We start from the raw sequence: 23,108 nt of genomic DNA, 5'->3' as shown, positions 1-23,108 counted from the left end.
ACGCACCTCTTTCAGCACCTCTTTCAGCACGAGTGGTGGGCCATCAGGCATAGAAAACACACAAAAGGAAAAAGGCTCAAGAGAAAATGGATGTGAGGGATATACACTATATATACAAAAGTATGTGGACACCCCTTCAAATTGGTGGATTTGGCTTTTTCAGCCACAGTCATTTCTGACAGGTGTATAAAATCAAGCACGCGGCCATGCAATCTTTTTAGACAAACATTGGCAGTAGAATAGCCCGTACTGAAGAGCTCAGTGACCTTCACCGAGCCACCTTTCCAACAAGTCAGTTTCTCAAATGTCTGCCCTGCTGGAATGGCCCTGTCAACTTTAAGTGCTGTGATTGTGAATTGAAAACATCTTGGAGCAACAACGGCTCAGCCCTGAAGTGGTAGGTCACACAAGCTCACAGAACCGGACTGCCAAGTGCTGTGCGGTGCGTAAAAATCGCCTGTCCTCGGTTGCAACACTCACTACAGAGTTCCAAACGGCCTCTGGAAGCAACGTCTGCACAAGTACAAGCACACGCACTCGGCGGCCCCGTTCCGTGAAGGGCAGCTCTAGCAGGGCAGAAAGGACAAACTGACTTGTTGGAAAGGCAGAATCCTATGACTGTGCCACTTTGGAAGTCACTGAGCTCTTCAGTAAGGCCATTCTCCTGCCAATGTTTGTTGTCTGGAGATTGCATGGCTGTGTGATCGATTTTTATACACAACGGCTGTGGCTGAAATAGCCGAATCCAATAATTTGAAGGGGTGTGCAAATACTTTTGTAAATATAGTGTACATAAGGGTTACATTTATTTTATTATTTTTGTACAATTCAACCACTTATCTTACTCAAGCCACATATCAGAAATGCACTCACTCAAAACGATTGTAGATTGTTATTGTGGAGACTGAAAAGCCCAGTTTTAATGTCTTATATCAACAGAAATAGAGCTCCAGTTTTTAGGCTACTGTCACTGAGGACCTGAAATTGTCCCGTCACGCAACAGCTCCTCTTCAACCTCAGCAGGCTGAAGAAATTTGGCTTGGCCCCTAAGACTCTCACGAACTTATACAGATGCACCATGCACCATTGGGAGTATTCTGTCGGGCTGTATCACTGCCTGGTATGGCAACTGCATCTCATCTTTGCCAAACGCACCATCGGGGGCAAACTGCCTGCCCTCCAGGACATTGACAGCACCCGGTGTCAAAGGAAGGCCAATAGGATCATCAAGGACCTCCATCTCCTGAGCCACCCCGTTTCCATCTAGAAGGCGGAGACAGTACAGATGCATCAAAGCTGGGACCGAGAGACTGATAAACAGCTTCTGTCTCCAGGCCCTCTGACTGTTGAAACAGTCATCACTAGCCGGCCTATGCCCGGTACCCTGCCCTGAGCCTTAGAGACTACTGCCCTATGTACATAAAGTCATTGAACATTGCTCACGTTAATAATGTTTACATGCTGTTTTACCCACTTTATGTGTATATACTATATTCTAGTCATGGCTCATCCTATATAACTACTGATGTACACACCTTTTCTATACACACACCATTCACATACAGTACATATACATTGAGTGTACAAAACATTAAGAACACCTGCTCTTTCCATGACATAGACTGATCAGGTGAGTCCAGGTGAAAGCTATGATCCCTTATTGATGTCAATCAGTGTAGATGAAGGGGAGGAGACAGGTTAACAGAGACAATTGAAACGTGTAATGTTTGCCATCGAGAGGCTGAATGGGCAAGATAAAATATTTAAGTGCCTTTGAACAGGGTATGGTAGTAAGTGCCAGGCGCATTGGTTTGTGTCAAGAACTGCAAAGCTTCTGGGTTTTTCACGCTCATCAGTTTCCTATGTGTATCAAGAATTGGTCCACCACCCAAAGGACATCCAGCCAACTTGACACAGCTGTGGGAAGCATTGGAATCAACATGGGACAGCATCCCTGTGGAATGCTTTCAACACTTTGTAGAGCCCAAGCCCCAACAAATTGAGGCTATTCTGAGGGCATATATATATTAGGAAGGTGGTCCTAATGCTTGGTATACTCTGTGTATATTTATTTATATTCTGGACTCTGATATTGCTTGTTCTGATACGTCTTAATTTGTTGTTCTTTTTTAAACTTTTGGATTGTGTATGTATGGTTATTGTATTGCTAGATATTGCTGCACTGTTGGAGGTATAAACATAAGCATTTCGCTGCACCTGCAATAAGATCTGCCAAACTGTGTACGCGACCAATAGATTTGATTTGACATCCTTGAAAAACTCCCACTGCCTGAAACAAAAGTGAAATTATGTCAACAGCCATCAGACAGAATGTCCACCGGAACACAACCCAGAGCTGTGTGATGAGGCTTGTGTGTCACTCTCATCTCACCCACTCCCCCGTCCACTCTCCGCTGCTCAACGTGCGGTGCTATGGAGAAGTGAAAACCCCACGAAAGGGGATGGAGCTGTTCTGTTTTCTCCCAGGTGAATTAGTTACGAAATTAGTCTATACAGGGCTGGCTCTAGCCTAACCAAGATTTGGTTGTGGCCCCACCATGCAGGTCATTCTTTTTTAGTGGCCCCCCTCTCTTGACGGCAGAGATAACTCTTCTGCAGTTCTATACATTTTGGGGTGGAGAAAAACTTTGGCTATTTTGGCTATTTTATTTCAAATGTCATGCAATTCTACTAACTTTGCTACGGGGCAGAGAGACATTTTTGCCGTTTTAAAGCCAATTTCCTGCACTTCTACTCCTTTTGCCATGACTTATGCCATGTTAATGATATCTGACGGAGAGTGACTAATGGTACAGACACACTGAAAAATCTGACTGCCGATAGGTACTTATGAGGCCGTTACTTCTCTTGATAGAACAAAAGATGTCCCTGCTGTGTACCGACCTGGTACCGACGAACCTGCTGTTTCTACTGTAGAAAAACAATGCTTGTTAGTGGCTGAGAATTTGACTTTGAACCAATTAGAAAGCATGAACCTTATTATTATTCGACCATGCTGGTCATTTATGAACATTTGAACATCTTGGCCATGTTCTGTTATAATCTCCACCCAGCACAGCCAGAAGAGGACTGGCCACCCCACATAGCCTGGTTCCTCTCTAGGTTTCTTCCTAGGTTTTGGCCTTTCTAGGGAGTTTTTCCTAGCCACCGTGATTCTACACCTGCATTGCTTGCTGTTTGGGGTTTTAGGCTGGGTTTCTGTACAGCACTTTGAGATATCAGCTGATGTACGAAGGGCTATATAAATGAATTTGATTTGATTTGATGAACCTCCACGTGGGGAGCCGACAGATGGTTAGTGTCAACAATAGCTTACTACAAATTTTAGCTAGCTAGCAACAACATTAGCCACAGAAGGGACAAGCAAAACAAACTGCTCCCACCTTGTGGCGTGGAGTATTTAAAACAAAGCAAATCAGAGGTAAAACTTTTCTATATGAGGAACAATAAGTTAACTGCCGACACTCTGGGCAGAAGTGCTAAGTACCCATCAGCAGTCAGATTTCTCAGTGTGTCTGACCCTTAACAAAATCAATGGGGGCCTCCTGGAGGTCATGGCCCCTGGGCACGTGCTCTGTGTGCATGGTCAGTATTCGGCCATAATTACTGCAGGTTTAGATAACTGGCAAGACTCATTTACCAATCAACAAATTGGTAGCTGACATGGCTAATTGAGTGACTGTCAATGACTGACAAAACAAGAGAAGAACTGCTGATGAACAACCAAATTTCAACAGTAAGTTGAGACCCAGTCTGAGTTCCCCCCCCAAAAATAACTAAAAATAGTTCATCCTTGGGGCTGGCCCTGAGTCTGTATCACATTTCAGTCTACCTGGAAGCCCATTGTTTGTTTCCTGTTTACTTTGCGACAGGTTGAAAAGGCTGCCAATATGCTTTGGGCTGGGTTTCCAAATGAAATACAAAGAAATAGCTTGAAAGCTGCTGTATATTTCACCTGCATCCTCATGTAATTTACAGAACAATTCATTAATTAAGAATAAGCAATCAGCTGACATGCACAATACTTTGTATCTGCAGGTGGAATTTTGCACCTCGTAACATAGACACTTTTGGCACTCATGCATAATAGCCTATACAGTGTGTGTCAGTGTCACTATTCACCACTAATAACTCATAGGCTACACATTAATGTACTGCTACACCCCAGACAGCTTACACCTTATGACTGCAGAGTTTGTAAGACTTTATTAACCTCAGTTTCAAATGACTGCTTGCAGTTTCATACTGCCGGCCAACCATATGGACTGTTAAGTTATAATAAAGTTATAAACAGTCTCTTCTTGTTAACCTTAGCTAACCTTACCGGGAAACGACAGACAATGAGCCAATTGTGTTCATGCACAGTTAGTTTTAAACCGCATAATCAACAGAGTTCAAGGCCAGGGAAACATTCTCTCAATCAGTTTAATGGAAGGAGATGGGGGAGTGGGAGAAGAAATTCACTGTGAATCCTATGTTTCAACGTTATGTCTGGACAGTATCTCCTTGGGAAGCATCTGTTGTTCATCACATTCAGTCTCTGCCCTCCCAGAGAGGTGGGACTATTCAATACATCTTAAAGCTAGCAAGAACTGGACCACTGCCGGCCATACAGATAGACAGTTGCTATAAAACCATATAGATAGACAGTTACTGTAAAATCATATAGATAGATGGTTAATGTAAAACCCACATTTACAGCAATAGATATGACTCATGCGTTTCTCCCTCCATTAACACAAAACACGTTTCTCCACCCCCCTTCCCTCCTCAGTCTTTTCAAATAATGGGAGTGATGAAAGCAACATGATCCCGCACTCCGTTTTGGAGTAAGGTAAGTAAGTTTACAGTACTACAACAAGGCTGCCTTGCAGGGGTAGGTGTTGAAGAAGTAGGGTCTGCACAGAAGGGTGAGTTTCACTGCCGTGCAGTACAACCTCCCAAAGTGTCCCGATGTGACCCTTTTGACCTCCGGGTTTGTGGCGGCTTCCCAGAGCTCATAAATGTCGGCCACATGGCCGTGCGATGTCATCATCTTGTCGTAGATGCACAAGTGGTAGGGCGCCTTGCCTTCGCCTGAGAAGTACACGTGTTCCTGTGGCGACACGCCCATGGCATTGGCACAGATGCCCATGAAGACATCGTCAATGTACAGCGAGGCATTGAGCGTCAATGAGGCCTGGTAGATTTTGTCCGCCACGTCTCTTGAGACGACGTAACCGGCCCCTGCCGTGTAGTCCGGGTATGACGCCCAAGGGTACATCTCTTGCGGGACGTAGTACTTGCTTTCCTTCTGGCGGATCGGTGGCGCGCCTCTGTGCACATGACCGATCCAGAAGTCTGTCACGCCCTTCCTGTCCATGTCCTGCAGGTAGCGCACCAGGTTGGGCATGTGCACGAAGATATCATTGTCAGCCGTCATGAGGAATCGGGCATGCGGGCAGTAGAAATGAGCCCAGCGGAACTGTAGCAGAAGCTTGAGGGTGAGGTTGTGGAACGTGTCCACAAAGTCCTGCTGGACCATGTCGCCATGCCTGCGGTCCTCATCGACCAGGCTGTCCTGGATGCCTCCGCTCCTCCCCCTCCACGTCTGGGCAGTATCATGCTGCTTGGGAAGGCCCAGCACAAACATCACCTTCACCGTCACCCCCAGGTCTTGGCGAATGTAGGTCTCGTTGCCCCACGTCGACCGTATGGCTCGCCGTCTCTCGAAGTTCTCCGGGGAGGACTTGATGAGCAGAAGCAGTAAAATGTCCTTCTCTTCTGAACACTTGTACGGGTGGTTGAGTAGGTAGCGGTGGTTACTGAACATGTGGGCCTCCTGTCGTGGGATGGTGAAGCTCTTGTTGATGAAAGTGTAGCTGTTGACCAGGTAGCGGTAAGAGTAGGAGTTGATGTGGCTCACCATGCCACTGTCCAGCTGCTCCCAGCATACCATCACCACCGACAGCACCAGGCATGTGGTCATCAACTGCACGCACTGGCACTTGCGGATCCGCCGGAAATTCACAAACATCCTGGAAAATGTATTCCGGAACCTTCCGGTGTTCTTCCTCTGTCAGGTCAGAGTGGTGATGGCAACAGTGGTATGCGTGTCTTTGTATGTGAATGAGCAGCTGCTGAGGTAGTTGTTCCTGTGGCTCTTTGCAGAGCAGTGTGTGTGTGTTCCATCCTAGTTTTCCCACCTGGAGCAGGAGTCATGCGTGTTTCGGGGAGATTCACAGGAGGGCCTCCCGGAAAGCATTGCCTCTATCTGGCGAGTCACTCACACTCCTGTTGTTACTGATTCCCACACAGCCGTCCTCATAGTGGCTCGGACTCGTCCAGCATCCCCAGGTTGCCGACCATGGCTCTGAAATGGAACAGAGAATGCATGTTTTACTCTGTGTTGACAATTAAGTGCAATAAAATGTTCCTTAGAGTAAGCCAGACAAACAGATCAATCAACGAGTCTGACACTGAATATTAGAGTTTTGACGGGGTCTGGTCGTTCTTAAACAGTTGGAAACATTTTCCATTAGGCTGCTCTGCTGTGTATTTACTCTGTAATTCATCTAGAAACTACAATGTTTTAACTTCTCAATACAATGTTAGTTAATGCAATGTTATCACTAGAGTAATAACAATATTAATACACAGGTACAAGAGCAACTTAATGTAAAGACTTAACATTTTTAATGTAAAGTGTTAGCTACCAAACAGTTGCTATATTTACTCTTAGTTAGCTTAGCTTTTGCTTCTATAACTTAAGCTTACTTGCATAACCCCGGTTCTCTGATATTATGAGTGAGACATCTCAGTAGAGAGATTCCCCAGAATCTTATGAGAGTCTTGAAGAACGAATCATACACGTCTTTCGGAGACCGTCAGGTCGAATGGCAAATGAGGGAGCCCCTCCCCCCACACTAAAGAGCCACTCGCCTGGTTTGTGAGACATCCTCGAGCATGCCGAACTTCCTCCCACTCTTGCAAGTAGGGGATTGTGGTGAGATGTCTCACTCATAATGTCAGAGAACCTAGATTACAACAAGTAACCTTAAGTTTTCAACTCTTTCAATGATTTGATTTGACATCTCACTAGAGGGACATGGCCCACTCCCGTATCACACATGCTCTCCGAAGCCAGGTAGTTCCAACGTATCAACACTCAAGAGGTCCCGACACTGAGGGACAGTATGCGCCAATGAAGGTGCAGTGGCATCTAGTCGGTAGAACCTCATAAAAGTATGAGGGAATGGCCAGCAAGCCGCTTGGCAAATCTCCTGTAAGGAGATGCCCTTGAACCTTGCCCAAGAGGTAGTTATACAAATCAAATCAAATGTATTTATATAGCCCTTCTTACATCAGCTGATATATCAAAGTGCAGTACAGAAACCCAGCCTTAAACCCCAAACAGCAAGCAATGCAGGTGTAGAAGCACGTAGGCCCTCCAGAGGCTGTGACCCCTTGCTATTATAGGCCAATATAATAGCTTCCACAACACAATGTGACAATCGTTGATGAGAAAGGGGCCTCCCCTTGCAGAAAGGTGCCCAGGACACAAAGTGTTGGTCGCTCTTGGGCAAAGCTCTTGTCCTATCCAAGTATATGCGCAACTTGCATACTGGACACAAACTGCATAGCCGCTCCTCTTCCATAGAAGGGAAAGGCGGGGAGTGGAAAGCCACAAGCTCCAAGGCGAGACAATTGTAATTGGCACTAACTTTCGGCATAAAGGCAGGGTTGAGTAACAAGGTAACCTTCGAAAAGCCCCGGGCAAATTGTAAACTGTTGGTGAACTGGTGAACTGGTGAACTGACAGTGCATGTACTCACTCACGATGTCGAGGTAAGGGCGACCAGTTACATGGTCTTAAAGGAGATATTTCATCTCCACGATTTCCAGTGACTCAGAAGGTAGCTGTGAAATAGCCTCAAGCACAATAGAAAAATCCCACGACGGGACTAAAGACTTGGGAACCGGACGTAACAGGAAAGAACATAACGGGGTGTCTTGTCGAAGCCTGTGTGACAGGCCGAGATAGCGGCTAGAGAGAGACCTTACAACCCCTATAGGCCTAAGCCCTTGCATCGCAATATCTCAAATGTATAATTTAGCCATTTTCAGACCCCTGTAGGTATAATATATATATAACACATTTGTAAATAGCAAAACAGACAGTCTAAAATAAAACATTAGGAACAAGGTTTTGAAGCGTTTGAAATTTAGAACCATGTTTGATCACATTATTCAGGGCACATTTTACCCCCTATGCACTTTTTGTAATTTTTTACAGCCCGGTACTGGGTTACCTTCAGAAGACTCCCCTGAAGCATGCGTGTGTCGTAAAGCAAAACAACCTACGCCTTCGTGTTCGTGAGATATTGGTGAGATATTAGTTTGTAGCTCCAACGGTTCGGTCTGGACAGTTGGTCTTGTGAGAAGACCTCTTAAAAATGAGGACGTCCGCGACAGAGTTCAGACAACTGCCGCAAAGCTTGTGGATGTCCTAGAGCCAAACAACCGACATGGTTGGGTTCATGAGAGTCACATTTTTTTTTAAGGTGGTGACTTATTAGTTTTACATACAATTTCATCGGGATTTCCTTGTCCAGTTCTTCTCGTGTAGGAAAAGGCAGCTTTCACAAGACCGATCTTATGGAATAGGCACAAACTTTATATCTACGAATGCTTGACCGTATCTTTCCCAGATCTGTTTCACCACTTGGGGGAGAAGTCTCCATCCCCTAGATTGGGACTCCCTCTGGAAAATAAGTCTGCGCCTGTATTCGGTACGACATGAGTCTCTCGTAGGGACGGTAAGTGTGAGCTGCTTAACAGGATAATCCAGACGGATAGTCTGTTTAAACACAGGGAGCGAGTGCCACTCTGGCGGGTTGATGTATGCCACTACAGTCGTATTGTCCGTTCTGATCAAGACAATTCCAAAGGGAGAGTCGAAAGTGTTTCAGTGAAAAAAGCACTATCAACATTTCAATGTCATTTATGTGAGAAATGCTGAGTTGTGGAGTCTAAACTCATTTTATTGCATTTCCCTCGTGAACTGTGTCCCAGCCCTTGAGTGATGCATCTGTCTTCACCACTATCTACCCTAGGGGAGTGCCAGGAACAAAGATCAAGTTTTATTTTTCCAGTGACAGAGAGCCAAGAGACACATGGAAGTTACCTTATCTGGCAATTGAGCTGAAGCCGTGTACACAGGTTTGGGGCTAACACCCAGCGCTGGAAGTCTCTTATCCTCAGTAGACCAAGAGGTACTACTGAGATGGTGGATGCCATCAACCCCAGCACTTGGAGGCAAATCTTGAACACACGTTGTGGAACAGGGAGAGGCACTGTCAAAGGGACATGATGCGGTCTTCCAAGAGAGAGAATCCAGCATTAAGCCTAGGTATTCTATTCTCGGTGATAGCACCAAGCAGCTATTTTTCTGAATGATCTGGAACCCTAGCTCGGAGAGGTGGGTTTACCAGGGAAGTTGTGTCTTGTTCCGCTTGTCCCCGTGTTGGGGAGCAAAGCAGGTAATTGTCTATGTCGGTGGAGACTCAGCCCCTTGTTTCTCAAGGGTGTGAGCGCTACCTCTACACACTTTCTGAACGTTCAGGAAGTTAGCGCTAGCCTCAGAAACCTGTAGGTTCACCGAGGTAAACCAGTCGCTTGGACGAATAGAGACAGCACGTTGAACGCACACATGTAGAATCTTAATTTGATCACTCTTTTTTTTACCCCTTTTTCTCCCCAATTTTGGTGGTATCCAATTGGTAGTTACAGTCCTGTCCCAACCCACAACGCCCGCTTAATCTGGAAGCCAGCCGTACCAATGTGTCAGAGGAAACACTGTACACCTGGCGAACGTGTTGCTGAGAATTTTCCTGTACATCAGGAAATTCAAACTTTAGAAGCCTTTTTAAACTCAGGCTTTAAAAAGGCTCCTAAAGTTTGTAATTTCCACTAACTAAAAATGTATCAACTCCTACAAAAAATATTTCCATTAATTTTAATCCACATAATATTTTCCTGCTGAGCAAACTGGCTCAAATTAAGATCGTACCTCTGTAAGCAGACGGAATGTGAATTTCGTCAAATAGCTGTCGAGGACACATAGGTCCAGAATGGAGCAAAACACTCCCCATTTCTTGGGAAGCAGGAAGTACCGGGAAGTAGAAGCCGAGGTGGCTCTCTGCTACTGCTATCGCCCTGAGAGGTCCTTTGCTTAATAAAGAGAAGCTCCTCTTTCCTGCTTTATTATGTGTGCCGAGTCGCCTGTCGCTACTGATTCCAAAATTCAGTTGAAAACTAGTGGTCTCAGAGAGAGAATTGCAGTCTGCACCTCTTCGTAACTGTGGATCAGACTCAGATGCAGGGCTGGACTTCACATGCACACCAGTTCCCTGCTGGAGCGCCCTCTGGTGGCGATGGAGTCCTTTTCATTGTATGTTTGCTTTGTGTGCTTAGCATCTCGCCTGGAGACAGCAGAGTTTTTTTATTTAGAAGGGCAGTGTTGACACACTGGAACAAGGGGAAAGTGCTTGGTGGCAACTGACAATTAGTCTTCCTGCCCCAGCTGCTAGAACTAGAGCCGGGGGGAGCGCCATGGCACGGAGGGCACTCGGGGGTATAGTGAATTCCCTCCGTCTTTCTTGAGAGCTAATGCATGAGAATGGGTCTCTTTAGGAGCAGAGACGTCTCTCCCTCATAGTGGAGGTGCCCCTTCGTAGCAGGGGAATCAAATGGGAGGAACCTCGATGCGGCTGCAGCGAAATGCTGTTTCCCCCACTGTCGGCCCCTATTTGGAGATCCCACTGTGTCGCGGTGGGCTTCCCACGGAACGCCCTGGTTTCAGCGAATTTGCCCTCTCCCTGAAGTGAAGTCTTGGCTTGTGGCTACCCGGCATACCCATTCCCGATTCTATAGGGCAGGGAGAAGTTTAAGGCTTCTGCCGCATGGCAGCGACAGCCGGACCATGCGGCAGAAGCGCCAAGGAAATCTGCTTTCTCGTTGCCCAACAGGCTGGACAGATTGAGCCACAAGGCTTTCTCCCATGGCACGCTGCCTGTTTACAGACATCAATGAGAGAATACAGTGTATATGTCATCCGCCATCGATGCCCCTCTAAGGGCGGAAGAGGGCCTAGCGGCTTTTGCCTCCTCGTCCTCTTCCTCCTCCGCTGCCTGGAAGGGGTTGGTCATACCCTCGCCAAGCCCTAGAAAAGTGGGTGAAGGTCCTCAGGGTAGCCATACATGATGTCGGCCCATGAGGGCTGGGTCTTCCTGCTCAAGTTAAGAGTGGGAGACGAACCACATTGGGCTGCTATGTGCACTCTGTGGCGGTGGGTGTTAGAAAATGGATGCATGGCCGGAGGTCGTGGAACGCTGCTTCCACGTGAGATGTCAAATGGATAATTGAAAGAGACCCTTTGGCGGATCGCAATGCTTTTTCAGCTAATCAGGGTAATTGAGTGTCATAATGATGAATTGTGGGGCCTTTTAGTCATACAGGCACACAGAGGCATGTTTCACTGGCCAATATCTAAGCCACTGTGTATGTTGAGATAATAAATATTACCTGCCAGGGCTTTGAAGGATTATTCATCACTGGAGAGGTTAATATGCAGAGTGATAGTTCACCCAAATTACAGAATTACACACTGGTCTCCTGACCCTGTAAGCAGTCTATGTGCAAGGTATGACAGCAACCCATGCTTTGGTTTAGTTTCCCTGGCAGTGGCTGTCACTGTTACCAAATGCTAAAAGTCATGGGACTGATATTAGCATTTTCTGAGCATGATGTTCAAATCATCTATAAGTGACTGTTGTGAGCTTCACAATCAATTTGAGATACTTTCAGAAGATTTGGACATGATGTGCATAAAAATACTTATATCGGTCCCATGTAATATATACCGTATACTATATTACATACAGTATACTATATATCACAGGAGGTTGGTGGCATCTTATTTGGAGAGGACGGACTCATGGTAATGGCTGGAGCGGAATCGGTGGAATGGCATCAAATATGTCAAACACATGGGCTGTTTCCAAACACTTAAAAGACACACCCTCGTCCACTTACGTCGCCACCTTGGAGGGTGGTCCAAATGATTAGCCAAGCAAGGGAAGTTTGCAACGTAAACGCCTCAGCCCTCATTTTTCAGCTTTGCGAGTATACAGTAATGTTCACTCTGGGGCCTGAAACTCCCCATAATTCATTTCGTGACGATTGTACATCCACTAAGAAAAGTCAGCGAAAACTTAAAATCAACATACAAGTAAGTAAAAACGAATGCAAATAAATTACAAATTGTGCTATTAATGCACATGACGGCACAAACACGTCTGGTAAAAAGTAAATGTTTTTGTTTGGTTAGCTTTTGGAAATTGTAGAAATAAAACATTTTCCTTCTTCAGAAGTTCCAGCTAGGCTGGCTAACATGTATATATATATTGATAAATGTATATATATATATATATATCAATATATATATACATATAGATATATATATATATACATAAGTAGACATGTAATCATAATTGACTGTAGCGCATATACAGCAACCACAAGCTACCGGTGGCTGAAAACACAATCATCACGGGATGAACAAGTGACAAATTTCAGCCCGAGGATGGTCCATTTAAAAATCATTCCTTCCTCCCTCGCCCTGCAAGTGTATACTCATCAGACGTCATGATATGTCATCAGAAGTGTCCACTTAATTTGAGGGCTGAGGGCATAGGGTGTGTCTTTTAAGTGTTTGGACCGTAGTCATGGTTTGATATGTTAGCTTTGTTCTGGCCACTACTATGAATCTTCCCCCCCTCAGCGGCCTCCTATGCTATTTTTGTACCTGTTTGAAACCTATAGGCTTGTCATTCAAACTAAAGCAGTTTCATACCATAAAAAGAAGTACTTCTGTTTTGTTCCTCTTCTCTGACTTCCTGCTGTGTGTTTGTGTGACATTAGCTGAGAAGTCAAACGTGCGGCCGGTGAATGATAAAAGCCAGCACAGCCAAATGTGGCGCTGGGGGTTCTCCCATAATGGAGGGGTTTAAGATGTGGACCCACCAAAACCGCTGAGAGCCGTGGAAAGTGTACAATGGAGGGCATCAGAATAGCTCTGGGAGCACAATGAGAGCGTGGATGAGAATAGGCTGTTCCGCCCATTTGACCTGGGTAAAAACCAAGGGGGAGGGGGATCATGGATGGGCTTGGGAATCCAGGCAAACCACCGGGCTGTCGCGCCCCGAGAGCTTTTTAAACATCATTAGCCTGCCTCTTCCTAATGGGGTCACTCACTCAGAATCTCTCTTGTTCTATCCTTCTCTCTTCATAGTTCTCTCTCTCTCTCTGTCTCTCTCTGCCTGAGAAATGTGTCAGCCTTCTAATAAATGTGAGATGAGGCAATGCGGATTTGTCGAACCTCAAAAAAACTTTCAGAAACCCTCATGTATTAATGAGAACGTTGACTGTTTGTGTGTTACAGTAAAGCCCATGCCTGGATGAGTCCGTGTTTAGATGTAATGAACTGTTTAGACAGTGTTCAGAGTGTTCAGACAATGGCTCAAAAAAACGTTTTTTTTTTGTGTTCTTTCACTACCAGCTCTGTGAACTTTGATATATTTAACCAGCTTTTTGAATGAGAAAAGTGTCTGAAAATGTTCTAGTTGAGCTAAATCAGGAGTTTATCGGGAACAGCTTACCGTATATGAAATGAGGTGTCATTATTCATTGCTAAATGAAAGTAATAAGTCAATATTTTAATATGCGACTCTGAATAGCAGTCAACGTTGTGTTACTACGATGTATTGCGCGCCATGTAATTGTGTGTGTACTGGCGTCTTTGACATAAGACATATTGAGTGTACTGCCCAGGCACTTAGGTACTCTGTTAAAAAGATAAGGTTTTTTTATTGGCTTTCCCGGAGATGGTGCCATGGCCTAACAATCTAACAAAGACCAAGGTGTGCCTCACCTCAAGTCTCATCATTGACGTCTGCCAGTAAAACTTGTTCAACAGGTTTTGTTTGGCAGCTGTTGGAAGTCAAACATGATTTCCCTCATAGGTGTGTGTGTGCGGTTTGTAATATGTGGTATGTCCTTACCTTTACTTAAGTTACTTCCTTCCTTTAACCTTTCAAGTAAATGCAACCCTGTGATTTGTTGCGCAGATGGATCCTGTTCACTCAAACATGTTGTTCAGGAAATATCAGTATTGCCTTGGGTTTGATGTTACAGGTCCAATGCAGATGTTTTTTTTTATCTCAATAGCAAATCATTTCTCAATAACAATGAAGTGCCTTACTGTGATTGTTTTCAATTAAAATGGTAAGAAAGAAACAGCTTCTTAGCAAAGACCAATTTCTCAGTCAAGAATTTAGCTAGGACCGTCTGGGAGTGGTCTGAGTGGGGAATACTAAAAACTAGCTGTTATTGGCAGAGAGGTCTTTCTTATTGGTCTATTAACTAATTTACAGACAGGCCAAAGGTCCATCCAACCAAAACAGGCAGACATTTCAGGTGATCTTTTTAAACAGCTCTTATGCTAATAGGGCATTATCATAATTCTCACAGTATTAGTCCAACCTCACATTGCGGAAATAGAGTGTACAAAACATTAGGAACGTAGGCGAATACAGGTAAAAGCTATGATCCCTTATTGATTTCATCTGTTGAATCCACTTCAATCAGTGTAGATGAAGGGGAGGAGACCGGTTAAAGGAGGAGTTGAGACATGGATTGTGTACACGTGCCATTCAAAGAGTGAATGGGAAGATAAAAGATTGAAGTGCCTTTGAATGGAGTATGGTAGACAGGTGCACCGGTTTGAGTGTGTCAAACTGCAACGCTGCTGGGTATTTCACGCTCAACAGTTTCCTGTGTGTATCAAGAATGGTCCACCACCCAAAGGACATCCAGCCAACTTGACACAACTGTGGGAAGCATTGGAGTCAACATGGGCCAGCAAAAGGTACCGGTAAAGATCAACAAAGCAAACTGTGTTACTAAATTGCCTCGGCATGAGACCTGTCTTAAAGAGACATCACTATGCCGGGCTGACAGGTGCTCCACATCCACTGCCAACTGTGTTAATTCCAATTGAATTGGTCACCTTGTCTTCAACACTGGATAAAATATTCCTGCAATGTGATACACTCTTAGACAGCACTAAAAGGCAAAAAGAAAAGAAAAGAAAAACACTGAAGCTAATTGTTCAGTTGCTCACATGACAACCAACTTCAAATCAACTTATTTACCATTAATATTTCTTACTCCATCTTGGGTGAAATAAAATGAAACGGACATAGTTTGGCCTCGGTACAATCCTCAGTGTACATCCTGAAACAGTTTAAACAGATTCTGCTAATCATTTTTGATAATATTAATGGTTTTGATGATATTATTGTTTCAAATTAAAATGGTAAGAAAGAAACAGTTTCTCAACAATTGAAATTCTTCATGGAAGCGCAAGTTCAAACCCGTTGGGTTCCTTACTCACAATTAACTCAGTCTAAAACCAGCTTCTGTGAAAGTGAGCCTTCTCTGTCAGCGTAGCTCCAAAGTTACAGGTCGTATAAATAGATCTCACACTTGAAAGAATCCTTGCTGAGCACACCATGCCACTTACCGCTGAGAGAAAGTATCAATGCTGCTGCTATGTATCCAAGTGACTAGTTGTAAGAAGAAGTAGTCCCAGTAGCCTAATAACAACCACCTCCTGTTGAGTTCAGTGAATTGAGTTCTCTCGCTCTCTCCCCTCCTGTACAGATTCTCTCCTTGTAATAGCTCTGGAAGTATTTCAATGTACCTCTCCCTGGAGTGATTAGGGTGTAGTCACACACACACACTCTACTTTTCAGGAGCAGTGGCAGCAGCTGCCAGTTAAGCTGTGTGTTAGTGTATGAGACTCACTCTGTCCAGAGCGTGTGAATGCTCTGCTTGTGAGTATCTGTTGCCTTGGTTGCTACTACCTCCTACTCATTTCCCCTCACACACACTGTGAGGGTGCAGCAGAGGAAGTGAGGGAGGAAGGAAGAAGCACAGATGAGGGAGCAAAAGACTGCCTTCACCTCCACAGCCTGCCCACACATTTACAAGCAGAGGTTTTCCCTTGACAATATTACATCTATAAACAAACAGAACAGCAACTTTAGTTCCAGATCATGAATACATTTCCACACATACCGTAATACTCATCTCATAAAGAGAAAGTAAAGACAAAGGAAATGATCTGTGTCAAGTATCTATTACCATATGAGGCTGGGTTGAGATTGTCACATCTTTCCAACAAAACACTATACACATCTACATATAACATTATACACATCTACATATAACATTATACTCATCTACATATAACATTATACTCATCTACATATAACATTATACTCATCTACATAACATTATACACGTCTACATAATACGTTATACACATCTACATATAACGTTATACACATTACATATAAAATTATATACATCTACGTTAAACATTATACACATCTACATATGATATGATACTCATCTACATATAACACGATACTCATCTACACATAACATTATACACATCTACATATAACATGATACTCATCTACAGTGGCTTGCGAAAATATTCACCCCCCTTGGCATTTTTCCTCTTTTGTTGCCTTACAACTTGGAATTAAAATTGACTTTGGGGGGGGGGGGTTGTATCATTTGATTTACACACCATGCCTACCACTCTGAAGATGCAAAATACTTGCAATTGTGTAACAATAAAAATAAGACAAAAAAACTGAACTTGAGCGTGCTTAACTATTCACCCCCCAAAGTCAATACTTTGTAGAGCCACCTTTTGTAGCAATTACAGCTGCAAGTCTCTCGGGGTATGTCTCTATAAGCTTGGCACATCTAGCCACTGGGATTTTTGCCCATTGTTCAAGGCAAAACTGCTCCTTCAAGTTGGATAGGTTCCGCTGGTGTACAGCATTCTTTAAGTCATACCACAGATCCTCAATTAGATTGAGGTCTGGGCTTTGACTAGGCCATTCCAAGACATTTAAATGTTTCCCCTTAAACCACTTGAGTGTTGCTTTAGCAGTATGCTTAGGGTCATTGTCCTGCTGGAAGGTGAACCTCTGTCCCAATCTCAAATCTCTGGAAGACTGAAACAGGTTTCCCTCAAGAATTTCCCTGTATTTAGCGCCACCCAGCATTCCTTCAATTCTGACCAGTTTCCCAGTACCTGCCGATGAAAAACATCCCCACAGCATGATGTTGCCACCACCATGCTTCACTGTGAGAGTGGTGTTCTCGGGGTGATGAGAGGTGTTGGGTTTGCGCCAGACATAGCATTTTCCTTGTTGACCAAAAAGCTCAATTTTAGTCTCATCTGACCAGAGTACCTTCTTCCATATGTTTGGGGAGCCTCCCACGTGCCTTTTGGCGAACACCAATCGTGTTTGCTTATTTTTTTCTTTAAGCAAGGGCTTTTTTCTGGCCACTCTTCCGTAAAGCCGAGCTCTGTGGAGCGTATGGTTTAAAGTGGTCCTATGGACAGATACTCCAATCTCTGCTGTGGAGTTTTGCAGCTCCTTCAGGGTTATCGTTGGTCTCTTTGTTGCCTCTCTGATTAATGCCCTCCTTGCCTGGTCCGTGAGTTTTGGTGGGCGGCCATCTCTTGACAGGTTTGCTGTGGTGCCATATACTTTCCATTTTTTAATAATGGATTTAATGGTGCTCCGTGGGATGTTCAAAGATTTGGATATTTTTTTACAACCCAACCCTGATCTGTACTTCCCACAACTGTGTTCCTGATCTGTTTGGAGAGCTCCTTGGTCATCATTGTGCCGCTTGCTTGTTGGTGCCCCTTGCTTAGTAGTGTTGCAGACTCTGGGGCCTTTCAGAACATGTGTATTATACTGAGATCATGTGACACTTAGACTGCACACATGTGGACTTTATTTAACTAATTATGTGACTTCTGAAGGTAATTTGTTGCACCAGATCTTATTTAGGGGCTTCATAGCAAAGGGGGTGAAAGCATATGCACGGACCACTTTTCCATTTATTTAAAAAAAAATGTTATTTTTTAAATTTCACTTCACCGATTTGGACTATTTTGTGTATGTCCATTACATGATATCCAAATAAAAATAAATTAGAGGTTGTAATGCAACAAAATAGAAAAAATGCCAAGGGGGGTGAATGCTTTCGCAAGTCTCTGTACGTATAACATTATACTCATCTAATAATGAAGGTAAAGACAAGCAAATAAGTCTGGTTGCACAGCCGATTGGCAAACATACCGTAAATTGGGAAATCATGTGACTAAACAAAAAGATGAAACAGTACTTTGGAACAACGATCGATGATATAAAGGATGATCGTAAAAAGATTTGGAATACCTTAAATGAAATGTTGTCAAATCAAATCAAATCAAATTTATTTATATAGCCCTTCGTACATCAGCTGATATCTCAAAGTGCTGTACAGAAACCCAGCCTAAAACCCCAAACAGCAAGCAATGCAGGTGTAGAAGCACGGTGGCTAGGAAAAACTCCCTAGAAAGGCCAAAACCTAGGAAGAAACCTAGAGAGGAACCAGGCTATGTGGGGTGGCCAGTCCTCTTCTGGCTGTGCCGGGTGGAGATTATAACAGAACATGGCCAAGATGTTCAAATGTTCATAAATGACCAGCATGGTCGAATAATAATAAGGCAGAACAGTTGAAACTGGAGCAGCAGCACAGTCAGGTGGAAGTTGAAACTGGAGCAGCACCATGGCCAGGTGGACTGGGGACAGCAAGGAGTCATCATGTCAGGTAGTCCTGGGGCATGGTCCTAGGGCTCAGGTCAGTTGAAACTGTAACAGCAGCATGGCCAGGTGGACTGGGGACAGCAAGGAGTCATCATGTCAGGTAGTCCTGGAGCTCAGGTCTTAGGGCTCAGGTCCTCCGAGAGAGAGAAAGAAAGAGAGAAGGAGAGAATTAGAGAACGCACACTTAGATTCACACAGGACACCGAATAGGACAGGAGAAGTACTCCAGATATAACACACTGACCCCAGCCCCCGACACATAAACTACTGCAGCATAAATACTGGAGGCTGAGACAGGAGGGGTCAGGAGACACTGTGGCCCCATCCGAGGTCACCCCCGGACAGGGCCAAACAGGAAGGATATAACCCCACCCACTTTGCCAAAGCACAGCCCCCACACCACTAGAGGGATATCTTCAACCACCAACTTACCATCCTGAGACAAGGCTGAGTATAGCCCACAAAGATCTCCGCCACGGCACAACCCAAGGGGGGGGCGCCAACCCAGACAGGATGACCACAACAGTGAATCAACCCACTCAGGTGACGCACCCCCTCCAGGGACGGCATGAGAGAGCCCCAGTAAGCCAGTGACCCAGCCCCTGTAATAGGGTTAGAGGCAGAGAATCCCAGTGGAAAGAGGGGAACCGGCCAGGCAGAGACAGCAAGGGCGGTTCGTTGCTCCAGAGCCTTTCCGTTCACCTTCCCACTCCTGGGCCAGACTACACTCAATCATATGACCCACTGAAGAGATGAGTCTTCAGTAAAGACTTAAAGGTTGAGACCGAGTTTGCGTCTCTGACATGGGTAGGCAGACCGTTCCATAAAAATGGAGCTCTATAGGAGAAAGCCCTGCCTCCAGCTGTTTGCTTAGAAATTCTAGGGACAATTAGGAGGCCTGCGTCTTGTGACCGTAGCGTACGTGTAGGTATGTACGGCAGGACCAAATCAGAGAGATAGGTAGGAGCAAGCCCATGTAATGCTTTGTAGGTTAGCAGTAAAACCTTGAAATCAGCCCTTGCTTTGACAGGAAGCCAGTGTAGAGAGGCTAGCACTCGAGTAATATGATCAAATTTTTTGGTTCTAGTCAGGATTCTAGCAGCCGTATTTAGCACTAACTGAAGTTTATTTAGTGCTTTATCCGGGTAGCCGGAAAATAGAGCATTGCAGTAGTCTAACCTAGAAGTGACAAAAGCATGGATTAATTTTTCTGCATCATTTTTGGACAGAAAGTTTCTGATTTTTGCAATGTTACGTAGATGGAAAAAAGATGTCCTTGAAATGGTCTTGATATGTTCTTCAAAAGAGAGATCAGGGTCCAGAGTAACGCCGAGGTCCTTCACAGTTTTATTTGAGACGACTGTACAACCATTAAGATTAATTGTCAGATTCAACAGAATATCTCTTTGTTTCTTGGGACCTAGAACAAGCATCTCTGTTTTGTCCGAGTTTAATAGTAGAAAGTTTGCAGCCATCCACTTCCTTATGTCTGAAACACATGCTTCTAGCGAGGGCAATTTTGGGGCTTCACCATGTTTCATTGAAATGTACAGCTGTGTGTCATCCGCATAGCAGTGAAAGTTTACATTATGTTTTCGAATAATTTCGATTTTGCACGCGCAATTTTTCAGTTTTTGATTTGTTAAAAAAGTTTGAAATATCCAATAAATGTCGTTCCACTTCATGATTGTGTCCCACTTGTTGTTGATTCTTCACAAAAAAATACAGTTTTATATCTTTATGTTTGAAGCCTGAAATGTGGCAAAAGGTCGCAAAGTTCAAGGGGGCCGAATACTTTCGCAAGGCACTGTATAAGAAAGCTCAGGAAATATTTACGTTTTTTTGGACACATACAGTTGAAGTCGGAGGTTTACATACACCTTAGCCAAATAATTTAAAAACTGTTTTTCACAATTCCTGACATTTAATCCTAGTAAAAATTCCCTGTCTTAGGTCAGTTAGGATCACCACTTTATTTTAAGAATATGAAATGTCAGAATAATAGTAGAGAGAATTATTTATTTATTTCATCTCATTCCCAGTGGGTACGAAGTTTATATACACTCAATTAGTATTTAGTAGCATTGCCTTTAAATTGATTGAATTGGGTCAAACGTCTTGGGTAGCCGTCACAAGCTTCCCACAATAAGTTGGGTGAATTTTGGCCCAATCCTCCTGACAGAGCTGGTGTAACTGAGTCAGGTTTGTAGGCCTCCTTGCTTGTACATGCTTTTTCAGTTCTAACCACAAATGTTCTATGGGATTGAGGTCAGGGCTTGTGATGTCCACTCCAATACCTTTACTTTGTTGTCCTTGAGACATTTTGCACAACTTTGGAAGTATGCTTGCGGTCATTGTCCATTTGGAAGACCCATTTGAGACCAAGCTTTCACTTCCTGACTGATGTCTTGAGATGTTGCTTCAATATACCCACATAATTGTCCTCCTCATGATGCCATCTATTTTGTGAAATGCACCAGTCCCTCCTGCAGCAAAGCACCCCCACAACATGATGCTGCCAACCCAGTGCCTCATGGTTGGGATGGTGTTCTTCGGGCTTGCAAGCCTCCCCATTTTTCCTCCAAACATAACGATGGTCATTATGGCCAAACAGTTCTATTTTTGTTTCTTTAGACCAGAGGACAATTCTCCAAAAAGTACAATCTTTGTCCCCATGTGCAGTGCAAACCGTAGTCTTGCTTTTTTGTGGCGGTTTTGGAGCAGTGGCTTCTTCCTTGCTGAGCTGCCTTTCAGGTTATGTCGATATAGGACTCGTTTTACTGTGGATATAGATACTTTTGTACCTGTTTCCTCCAGCATCTTCACAAGGTCCTTTGCTGTTGTTCTGGGATTGATTTGCACTTTACACACATAAGTAGGTTCATCTCTAGGAGACAGAACACATCTCCTTCCTGAGTGGTATGACAGCTGCGTGGTCCCATGGTGTTTATACTTGCATACTCTTGTTTGTACAGATGAATGTGGTACCTTCAGGCATTTGGAATTTGCTCCCAAGGATGAACCAGACTTGTGGAGGTCTACATTTCTTTCTGAGGTCTTGGCTGATTTCTTTTGATTTCCCCATGATGTCAAGCAAAGAGGCACTGAGTTTGAAGGTAGGCCTTGAAATACATCCACAAGTACACCTCCAATTGACTCAAATTATGTCAATAAGCCTATCAGAAGCTTCTAAAGCCATGACATCCTTTTCTGGCATTTTCCAAGCTGTTTTGAAGGCACAGTCAATTTAGTGTATGTAAACTTCTGACCCACTGGAATTGTGATACAGTGAATTATAAGTGAAATAATCTGTCTGTAAACAATTGTTGGAAACATGACTTGTGTCATGCACCAAGTAGATGTCCTAACCTATAGTTTGTTTAACAATACATTTGTGGAGTGGTTGAAAAATGAGTTTTAATGACTCCAACCTAAGTGTTTGTACATTACCGACTTCAACTGTATTTAACCCCTTATTTTTGTTGGCACAAAACTACCTCCATACTTCCATTTATTTGTAGGGGTATCCTACACCATCTTGTTCATGGGAGTCTCATCTTTCCATAAACTGTTCAGAGGCTGCAGATGTTTTTGGGAGAAGATCAATGGTCTCGTGGTCTGACACTTTCCACCGGATACGCGGAAGAGCGACATAGACGGATGTGATGAATTGAGACGCAGCTCATGGAAAAACGGAAATCTCTAGTTTAAACTGACAGATTTTTATGGCGATTCTTTATGTTCATTAGGTTGACGCATAAAAATTTTCATAAAATCACATTGTAGGATTTTTAAAGAATTTATTTGCAAATGATGGTGAAAAATAAATATTTGGTCAATAACAATAACAATAACATCTCTAGAGCAGTGATGTTCTGGGGCTGTTGCTGGGCAACACAGACTTTCAACTCCCTCCAAAGATTTTCTATGGGGTTGAGATCTGGAGACTGGCTAGGCCACTCCAGGACCTTGAAATGCTTCCTACGAAGCAACTCCTTCGTTGCCCGGGTGGTGTGATTGGGATCATTGTCACACTGAAAGACCCAGCCACGTTTCATCTTCAATGCCCTTGCTGATGGAAGGAGGTTTTCACTCAAAATTTCACGATACATGGCCCCATTCATTCTTTCCTTTATACGGATCAGTCGTCCTGGTCCCTTTGCAGAAAAACAGCCCCAAAGCATGATGTTTCCACCCTCATGCTTCATAATAGGTATGGTGTTCTTTGGATGCAACTCAGCATTCTTTGTCCTCCAAACACGACGAGTTGAGTTTTTACCAAACAGTTATATTTTG

The 23,108-nt window shown here is 44.0% G+C and overlaps 1 protein-coding gene across 2 annotated transcripts; it reads right to left on the bottom strand.

Annotated features, from left to right (window-relative positions):
• Nucleotides 1-4,428: 4,428 nt before the first annotated feature.
• LOC112260200 (lactosylceramide 1,3-N-acetyl-beta-D-glucosaminyltransferase A) lies at nucleotides 4,429-16,001 on the bottom strand. Of its 2 annotated transcripts, none has more exons than XM_024435120.2 (2): nucleotides 15,647-16,001; nucleotides 4,429-6,373 (listed from the first exon to the last, which is right to left on the bottom strand). In XM_024435120.2, exon 2 carries the CDS (start codon nucleotides 6,035-6,037, stop codon nucleotides 4,874-4,876), a length of 1,164 nt encoding a protein of 387 aa, XP_024290888.1. In that variant the 5' UTR covers nucleotides 6,038-6,373; nucleotides 15,647-16,001; the 3' UTR covers nucleotides 4,429-4,873. The 2 variants fall into 2 exon arrangements, with proteins under 2 accessions (XP_024290888.1, XP_024290889.1); XM_024435121.2 differs by having other exon boundaries at nucleotides 15,518-15,651.
• Between the last annotated feature and the right edge of the window lie 7,107 nt (nucleotides 16,002-23,108).

The sequence above is a fragment of the Oncorhynchus tshawytscha genome, linkage group LG10, assembly GCF_018296145.1.
Source record: "Oncorhynchus tshawytscha isolate Ot180627B linkage group LG10, Otsh_v2.0, whole genome shotgun sequence".
NCBI lineage: Eukaryota > Metazoa > Chordata > Actinopteri > Salmoniformes > Salmonidae > Oncorhynchus > Oncorhynchus tshawytscha.
Note: the sequence above shows the minus strand (reverse complement) of the source record. Positions and strands in the feature narration are given on the sequence as shown.

Excerpts from the sequence above, each read along its gene's own strand:
- LOC112260200 (XM_024435120.2), bottom strand. The coding sequence starts at position 6,037 with ATGTTTGTGAATTTCCGGCGGATCCGCAAGTGCCAGTGCGTGCAGTTG.